The sequence below is a fragment of the Vigna unguiculata genome, chromosome 6, assembly GCF_037176805.1.
Source record: "Vigna unguiculata cultivar grain cowpea cultivar isolate G323 ecotype 2 chromosome 6, ASM3717680v1, whole genome shotgun sequence".
Lineage (NCBI taxonomy): Eukaryota > Viridiplantae > Streptophyta > Magnoliopsida > Fabales > Fabaceae > Vigna > Vigna unguiculata.
The window spans coordinates 36459625-36468504 of record NC_140797.1 but is presented as its reverse complement, the minus strand read 5'-3'; the positions used below and the strand labels follow the sequence as shown (position 1 = coordinate 36468504).

The 8880-nt window shown below is 36.1% G+C and overlaps 2 protein-coding genes across 7 annotated transcripts; both read right to left on the bottom strand.

The window, feature by feature from the left end:
• Nucleotides 1-225: 225 nt before the first annotated feature.
• Nucleotides 226-2930, bottom strand: LOC114187687 (protein DOUBLE-STRAND BREAK FORMATION). Of its 4 annotated transcripts, none has more exons than XR_003605321.2 (6): nucleotides 2576-2930; nucleotides 2284-2491; nucleotides 1927-2070; nucleotides 1445-1589; nucleotides 550-733; nucleotides 226-342 (listed from the first exon to the last, which is right to left on the bottom strand). XR_003605321.2 is itself a non-coding variant. In XM_028075998.2 (6 exons), the coding sequence occupies exons 1-5, from the start codon at nucleotides 2629-2631 to the stop codon at nucleotides 551-553; spliced, it is 741 nt and encodes a 246-aa protein (XP_027931799.2). In that variant the 5' UTR covers nucleotides 2632-2904; the 3' UTR covers nucleotides 226-342; nucleotide 550. The 4 variants fall into 4 exon arrangements, 2 of the variants coding, with proteins under 2 accessions (XP_027931799.2, XP_027931800.2); XR_014995776.1 differs by having other exon boundaries at nucleotides 444-738; nucleotides 2576-2902; XM_028075998.2 differs by having other exon boundaries at nucleotides 550-738; nucleotides 2576-2904.
• Nucleotides 2931-4945: 2015 nt separating this feature from the next.
• On the bottom strand, nucleotides 4946-7921 carry LOC114187555 (transcription initiation factor TFIID subunit 15b). 3 transcript variants are annotated; one of them, XR_014995858.1, is made up of 7 exons: nucleotides 7438-7921; nucleotides 7221-7350; nucleotides 6328-7087; nucleotides 5891-6041; nucleotides 5704-5785; nucleotides 5270-5474; nucleotides 4946-5151 (listed from the first exon to the last, which is right to left on the bottom strand). XR_014995858.1 is itself a non-coding variant. In XM_028075831.2 (6 exons), exons 1-6 carry the CDS (start codon nucleotides 7904-7906, stop codon nucleotides 5363-5365), a joined length of 1704 nt encoding a protein of 567 aa, XP_027931632.2. In that variant the 5' UTR covers nucleotides 7907-7921; the 3' UTR covers nucleotides 4946-5362. The 3 variants fall into 3 exon arrangements, 2 of the variants coding, with proteins under 2 accessions (XP_027931632.2, XP_085530957.1); XM_028075831.2 differs by having other exon boundaries at nucleotides 4946-5474; XM_085674831.1 differs by having other exon boundaries at nucleotides 4946-5474; nucleotides 7221-7344.
• Nucleotides 7922-8880: the final 959 nt, after the last annotated feature.

Sequence of the window (8880 nt, the reverse complement as noted above, 5' to 3'; positions counted from 1 at the left end):
ACAGTATTAAACTTGATAAGGTATAAATCAAGTCTTAAAACCTTTGGTTTATAATCCATGGCTCCTCCTATCGTATAAAAGCTAGCCTAAGCCGAACCCTTTCCCACCATTGCTCGATTATTTCTAGGGTTGGTTTAACGTCATAGTATGGTCATCCATCGAACATTGTTGCAGCCTTGAAAGATGGATACATGCTAATTGCAGTATGGAGAGTCCACGTAGATATTACCAGCCAAACAGATGTTACTATATTTGTGAGAGTGGGGAGAGAGTACGAAACAAATTACAATATCGATCACAAACCTTTGAATGGGAGTTCGAAATCTGCAACATCGGCTTTAACTGATAACAAAAAAAATGTTAGTTTTAGTAGTACCACCATGTTATATGGTTAAACAACTTGCTTTTTCAACGCGTAAAAACTAAAATCACCAGAAACTAACCAAGAATTAACAATCAAATGGAAGGAAAGAAATTTAAAAAACTTCATGTGCTTAGGCGTTGAATAAGTTCACTGAAAAGAAGTCACAGTTAAATTGATCATTTGACCTCAAATTTGGATGCCGTCCTCGCTGATCAGTAGGAGACGTTGGTGTTCATGTAACTTCCGTATATTCTGTCTCTTAATTCCATTTCTGAAAGAAGTGCTTGCTAGACATCGTTTTTGTTTGTTGAGTAAGTCCGACTTCTGCTGCAATGTTGTCTTCCTTTTTAGGTACTCTGCCGTCTGAACCTGAACTAATATCACGAAGCAGCACTAACAGTGAACAAATGACTACCCATAAAGCACAAATCCATTCGGGAAAGCATATGAAAATCCACTTTACATCAATGTCCATGGGAATAACATATACAATATCCTATATAACCATCTAGAGAAGTGTATGACATTACATTATAAGGCTCTTCTTGGGTCTCCACAAGCACAAATAAATAAGAGTAGGAATAAACGAACACCAATTTGTAGTTACGAATAGAATACAAAGAGGTAAATAATAACATCAAAGTAGCCAAAAACGAATAGTCTAGAAAACTTTAACCAAAATACACTCTTCAACCTATTTACAATATTACAAATAAAAGCTGTTCTATTTGGGAACAAGAAAAGATTTCCTATGCTCTTAAGACGGTAAGATGTCAAATTATCAATAATGTACACGAGGTAACCAAAGTGCAAACTCCTATCACAAAGCAAATCTCGAGATAAAAGATACCTTAGAAGACCTGGGCATTTTTGTATAACCAAACACAAAAGTAGAGGACCAAATATGCTGCACAAATTTAAAAAATTTTGGCTACTTATTGCAACCAAAATCTTTAGTTCAAATAATGGAAAACTGTGCCATAGAGGCAAAGCTGAAAATAAGGGATGGACATACATTTAAAAGAACATTAATCACAAGAATGCTCAATAAAATCAATTAATGTGTGAGTGAGGAGATACCAGATCGTGAAGAAACCGATGTCATTGCACAATTCCTGAGCCTTGTAATCTCACTGATAATGCTCTTCAAGTTTTTAGAAACCATGTCTCCTCCAGGCTTATGATCATCGTTATTCTCAAGGCACGACAAAGCATTTTCACATGCCTAATCGCCAAGCATACATTAAGCACACGGACACAACTAAATTTTCTGAACGCTACGTTCAGAAAAACTTTGTCATATTTACTTCTACAAACTTATAATTGATTAAAGAAAAAATTATCCAAATAGAATCTAAATCTGTTAAAGCATCTTCATGAAATCCTAATTACTTCCACAACATTCCCTTAGCACGGTTCAATAATTCAAATGTACAAATACAGTTTCACTACATGCAATCAAAACTCTACTATTTTTTGTTTCAAAAAAAAAGCATTAGCTATGTCTCATGTCGAAGATTCCAATATACAATTAAAATATAATTAATATGTATCACTCCTACCTTCTCTGCAACGGCGTGAAAACCGTTGCGCACCGCGTCCTTCACAAATCTTAACCATTCCTCAGGCGAAACTCGTAGCCATTGACAACTAGCGGACTTGAGTTCTCGCATTACTAAAGCCTCGTATCTCAGTGCCAAACAACTCTTGCATAAATGAAACCGAAAACATGCGAGAAAAAAAAATTTAGCGCGAGGAGTTTAATAGCAACTAAATAAATCGGCACATTTTGTATTAATTGTTATTGTTTGATGTTTTGAGATTTAATAGGAAACTAGAGAAGATAAAATACACGAGAAGGGAACGAGACAGCGTTTTTTTTAATAGAACAATATGAAACTGAGAAGCGGTTAGAAAACCTGTTGATCTCCGACGAGAGCGAAAGCGCGGACGAAGAATTCGAGAACGAGAAGCTTCTCGTGGACGGTTTTAGAGGCAATGGAGCGAATAACGGAGAGAGATTCAGATCTGAGGAAGTCCGTCAAGCTGGAGCGAACTTCGATGAACGATTTCACGTCCTTGGAGACTAAAAGCGATTCGAGAAATCTGATGGTTGCGTCGCAGAAACTGCGAAAAATGAAATGAAATGTTAGATGACTGGACAGATACAAAGAGAGATAGATAGATAGAGCGAAGTTGGAGAGAGAAAACCTTCTGCCATGGATTAGAGAACGAAGAAAGGAGAGCTGCTCGTCAGAATGTGACATTGCGCGGGAAGTAGAGATATTTGGCGGTCAAGGCAACGTCTTTGGAACTAGATTCAAGTTTGAAATTTTAAAACGGTTTGAATATAAAGAAATGGAGTGTGAATAACACACCTTTTTACCATTAAAACTTATTCAAAAATAAAATTCAGAGTAGAATTTATTCAATAAAGACTGAAATTCATACAATTTATTTGTGTAGCTCCGTTGAAGTTATTGACTTGACTTAGGAGCAATAATGCGATAAGTTGGTTTCTTGTTCCAAATTAATATTTTAATTTTTTACTAATTTAGAGTAAAAGCATATGTCATGGTTATGAAAGTTCGTAAAGTTTAATAATACATACAAACAAAATGGAGCAAGGGGGAATGGAGGCGATTATGATATTCAATTCATATAAAGGTTAAGAATGTGAAATATTCGTATTTGCCAAAACTTTTAAAAAGAATGTTTCCGAAGATAGTTATTAGAAAGGTATTATTATTTTTTTCTCATGATTAAGAATAACAATATATTGCAATTTCATACCCATTTAAAATTTAAAAGAAATGTGTAAATTTATTAAAACCTATCTAGGAATTGTGTATCTCTATTAGTAAAATCGTAATACTAATACTATGCCTTGGGTTGGGGTAACATTAAGATCGTGCATCCCTCCCTGCGTATTTATTCTAAATAATTCCTTTTGTAAGCTCCTTTCCATTAATTATTACAACGTCCTTCCACTACTTTCATTTAGAATTTAAACAAAATAAAGTTGATTATCAAACAACAGTTTCGGAATTGTTTTTGGTAATTCAACTTACAAAGTTTTTAAACAAAATTGAGTTATTTTAGTAGACATTTTAACTCCGTAAACCAACACTACAATTTCGGGTGAAATATTATCTCCCCAGTAAATAACACAATTTCTTTCAATTTCTATGCAACCCATATTATTCAAAACATTAAAACACACCATTCACCACTTACATCGAGTATCTGAAAACAGCTCGAAAGTCTTACTACGGAACCGGCATTTACATATTCCTAAAACTACACCAAGTGCTCTGTCATTTAAAATTGTTCCCGCAAGCGCAGTACGTAAATGACTAAATTTTGGTTAAAATAAAAAATATGCTGTCGGACTCCAGGATTTCATAAAGACTGTTATATCGAACAAATTATCTGTAAAATATTACAACGACGATGATTACTTCAAAAACATGAGAACCCACACTTCGAAATAACGGTCAAAAAGACAGATATTTTAATAACTGGTGAAGCAAATGTTCATCCCATGAAACCAAGAATGACAAGGTTTAAAGTAAAAATTCACAACCGACAAATCAAACAGGCTAACACAATCTACACTAGGGGTCAAAGTACATTTGAAATATATAGCATCCGTTGATAAGGAACTAAATGAACAAGCACGGTTTAGAAGCAACGACACTTGTCACCCACAATAGCCCCAGAGAAGAAAGTTCTGCTCGCAAGTACCAAATATGCAAACGCCACCGGATATAGATGTGTGAACATTAAAACAAACTCGCAGTGCAACTGTACTAATTTTATAAGATAAAAGGAGAACCAAACTTGAATTGCAGAGCAACTGTGAAGTGAGGACTCCAATAGTTAGCTTGCCAAAAGCAACACATGCCGTATTATGAAGTCCAAAAGATACTTGACTTCCCTATTGGCTATTAGGTAAATTACAGTTACAAAGGGACCAAATCCAGTGCAAAAGCATAAAAATATAAAATAAGAATGCAAACCATAAGATAGCTAAACAGGATTCAAGACTAAACACCAATGGCTTCTGCATATATACATCAGACAAAGTATATGCAAGAGTCCTTTTCACATCTATAAGCTATTAATACAAGTTCATGATCTACTTAATCAAAAATATATGGAACTATTTCATCTAGTTAATCTCCAAAAAATATTTAAAAAAACCTAGATTGAAAAACTTGATCGGCTCTATCCATAAAAAATGCATCATCTTTGCAACTCTCTACACAGAAAAATTTCATAGAAATAGTGTTTTTTCAACACTTCAAATAAAAACAATTTAGAGTAAATTGAATTCTTTTCGGTGCTAAAAATTAGCTAAAAGGCTTAGCTAATTTAAACAAAAAAAAAATACAAGACTTTATAAAGCCTCGAGATCAAACTGACCACGGTAGAATAACTCATGATAGATTTGATTACAAAAGGCTTCAATTTTAAAGCAAACTGGCAGCCCGATTTACTTCTCTCCTTACAAACAACCAATTTTACTTGAAACTTTAAACATTGTAATTAAGATTTATTGATTTATGGAACCATGACTAACATAAAACATTCTATTAATTAATGCCAACACCCGCTTGTACCAGATGCCACATGGGATGAGCGAGAACTGCAAGCACTTATCCACATTATGACACAAGGAATTTCCAAGCAAGTATTAGGCACATTTACGTGAAAGCGGCACTCACCTGAAATATTCAACACCTACCTTAGCAGCAAGCAATTGGGAGACTATCCACTTGCCTCTATAAAAACATTCACATGATTAAATTAATCCCTGGCTAAATTCAAAACCCACCATCTAGACAATTGAAACAAAAAAGGAGCGGAAGAGGTATTGCTCAAAGTAAGTGAACAACCTACCTCTTTGCTTCCAGTTCAAGAAACCAGCCAACTGAAATAATTAAACCCTCAGCCCACAATTCATAGTACATAAAACGTTCAATGTCCAAGCTCCTAGTACGGACGCGAACGGTTTCCATAATGATCACGCCTATCAGGCCCAGAGCCACCTCCATCTCTATAGTTGTCTCGGCGTCTATCTCCACCATAGCCACCCCTATTGCCCCTATAGAACAACAATTAATTACCGAATATTCAGTTTCAGAAGAGACATAAATTTTTGAAAAAAGAAACATTCAAACACAGTGATCAGTTGTGTAATAAATATAGATAGCACATGATTGCTAAATTTACAGACAGTTCCCAAAATAATTTATCAACCAAACAATTTACAATGCAAATAAGTGACAAATACTCTTATAGAAGTCCGAAATAATTTAGTCTGTAATACATACCCTTGGTTATAAGCAGGTGGAGCTCTTGGAGCAGATTTTTCTGCCATTGCAACACTGATTTTGTAACCCCTCAAATCATAATCTGAAATGAAATATTTATTATTAATGACTGTTTACATATGAAACACGGTATATATATAAAAGCTAGACGGAAAGATAAAAATCAAGAAATTGTTCAGTTAAGTACTATTGTAAAAACCGCCAGCTGAATGTGCTGCAGAAGGGTCTTCATAAGCAAGACAAGCATCTCCCTTGTTATTTCCATTCTCATCAGTGTAAATCTTAATGTTCCAAGGCCACTGATCTTTGTAGCCCCTCTTCTGTTTTATCCTTCCAACCTATATAGTTAAAACATGCAACAGAATTACTGACACATTAAGCCTCTTTCAAGGAATAGTCAGGAAAAATACTATTATTTCCCCACAAGGTACTAAACATTTCTTGTATAAAACATTATTGCTAATATAACTCAACAATATGCTTACGCTTCAAAAAGACACGAGTCTACACTGAAAGTAGCATTCCACTTAATTATATACAAGATTCATCAAACAAAATTCACAATATGACTCATTAAAGCTAAAGCTTGTGAAAATCTCTAATGTAAAAAGATCAGAATATTACTTGTCCAATGCCTCCAAAAAGTTCCCTCAATTCTTCAATTGACACATCTGGTGGAAGGTTTGAGATGTAGATTCTAGAGTTGTCGCAAGTGTCATCACAATTCTCATCACACTGCTTCACTGCAGCTGGGGGCTCGGCAGGAGACCCACCAAATCCACCTCGATTACCAGCACCATAACTATTGTCATAACCAGACGGAGGCCCAGATCTACCACCACTCCGCCCATCCCCTTGATTATCTCCCCCATAACCACCGGCATTACCCCCATATGATGGAGGATAGGAATTAGGTCCGCCAGTATAACTTGAAGGTGGAGGAACTGCATCAGTTCCATAACTTGCATTCCCACCATAAGAATTGTAAGAGGGTGGGAAGCTTCCACCAGCACCACCATAAGATTGGGCATTAGGAGCGGGAACTTGACCGTAGCTACCATCTTCTCTACCTTGATTACCTCTATATGAACCACCTCTACCGTCATTACTACCACCCCTTCCACTATTGTAGTCATTACCCCTTCCACCATCATAGTTCCCAGATCGACCCCCTCCACTGTTATAGTCATTACCTCTCCCTCCATCATAGTTCCCAGATCTTCCCCCTCGATTGTTACCATAACCCCCACCGCCACCTCCCCCTCGACTAAAACCACCCCCACCGCCACCACTTCCACCACGTTCATTGGAACTATTCGGATTAGGACAAGGAGCACCGCATTTGTTACATTCAACCCTTCTCGCAAAGTTCACATTCCCACAACTACACATAATAGCAATTCCGAATCAAATGAAAAACAAAGGAATCAAAAGCAGTAAATTCTCACAGTTTTATATCTAATTTAAAAAGAAAAACGGTTTCAAGAGCAAAATGTAAACAGTAAGAAACCAAATACCTTTGGTTAGGGCAACGCCAGTCTCCATCTCTGCCGCTGCCGCCACGGCCGCCTCCGCCGCGACCGCCACCTCGACCTCCGCGATCACCACCTTGATATCCGCCACCGCCACCTCCACCGCCACCTCCACCTGCAGAATTTCACATTAAATATGAATACGATAGGGCAAAAACAAATTCATAGTTAGAACGATTGAAAAAAGCAGCAAAAAGTAAACCTCGACCGCCATATCCACCACCGAATCCTCCACCTCCCCGGCCACCTTGACCACCGCCTCTTCCTCCATAGCCTCCGCCATCGTTTCCACCGTAGCCACTCCTTCCTCCATAACCTCCGCCATCGTTACCACCATATCCGCCGCCGTTTCCGCTGTTTTTCGCTCCGTAACCACCACCGCCATCCGTACCACCATATCCTCCACCAGCACCGCCCCCTCCATAGGTTCCGCCTCCATAACTACCACCACCGGAACCGTATCCGCCGCTGGCTCCATATGACGGTGGCGCAGAGCCGCCGCCGTCTTGACCGTATGCTCCAGACATGATCCGATCTAGGGTTCGTTGGGACCGCGAAAGACGAAAAATCAGTGAGATTTTTAGCAACGAGTTTGTGAAGTGATGTAAAGAAAGCACTGTGAAATCAAATGGGCCAAGCACTGAAGGCCTTAAACCTCTTTCACAAGGCATCGGCCCACGCTATCTTTACAATTATTTATAAGGTACTTTAAATTACTTATCTTTTTTTGTAAGAAAATAGTTATTTTTGCAAAACTAATAAACAGTATACATGTTTTTTTTCTTAAATTATCCTTTGTATTTTTAAGATTAAGACAATCGTTAAATAAAGTATGGTATAGTAAAAATAAATGAAGAGCGAATTAGAAAGATAAAGAATACGTTAGGAAATTACATAAGATTTTTTTTTGGAATTTAAAATACTAATTATATTCATTAGTATGAGAACTAAACCTGATTTTTCCGAAAGCCAACGTGTTTGCTTTCATGTTAGATTTTCATAAATCACGTTAAAATATTGTTTAAAGTTATTTAAATAATTTTTCACATAAAAGAATTTATTCTAGATCTATAACGAAGTTTTTTTTTAAATATAAATCTCACACAAAATTACAATATCAGTTGCCTTTAAAATAAAAACCTCCATACACGAATAACATCATTTCAAAGTCAACACTAAGTCATCCCTTCTTATAAGTCAAACTTCTTATTAGTTCTATCTTGTAAAATAAGATCAACGCTATCCCTAGATTGATTCTTTGATTACAATTATTTACAAAAACAAAACACGGAATAAAAATAACATATTTACCATTGTAAATGTAAGAAGACTTTAATTTGAGATTCTATCCATATAAAATCTTTATTTTCCAAACAAATTTAATTATATTAAGTACAACACGCAAAATAATCATTATAAAAGAAATCTACAATTTTCAATTACTTGAGAGTCTCAGATTGAATAATAGTGTATAAGGATTTATAACATCCACGCATTTCATTTAAATTCAAATATAAAAAAGCAAATTAAGAAACTTTCTTAACCTAATACAAGAGAAACTTAAGTATATATCACTAAGAAACTTAAAAAGGAAAATTGCAACCAAGTACTCCTCTAATTGGACTTGTAATGTGTTAGGACATAA

Bases quoted from the DNA above. Each gene is read 5' to 3' on its own strand.
- LOC114187687 (XM_028075998.2), bottom strand. From the start codon at position 2,631: ATGTCACATTCTGACGAGCAGCTCTCCTTTCTTCGTTCTCTAATCCAT. The intron at 2,492-2,575 runs GTTTTCTCTCTC...CATTTTTCGCAG, and splicing joins TCTCTAATCCATGGCAGAAG to TTTCTGCGACGCAACCATCA. The intron at 2,071-2,283 runs GTTTTCTAACCG...CATTTATGCAAG, and splicing joins CTCTCGTCGGAGATCAACAG to AGTTGTTTGGCACTGAGATA.
- LOC114187555 (XM_028075831.2), bottom strand. From the start codon at position 7,906: ATGCCTTGTGAAAGAGGTTTAAGGCCTTCAGTGCTTGGCCCATTTGAT. The intron at 6,042-6,327 runs GTAATATTCTGA...TTAACTATATAG, and splicing joins TTTTTGGAGGCATTGGACAA to GTTGGAAGGATAAAACAGAA. The intron at 5,786-5,890 runs GTACTTAACTGA...ATTTCATTTCAG, and splicing joins AGCTGGCGGTTTTTACAATA to ATTATGATTTGAGGGGTTAC.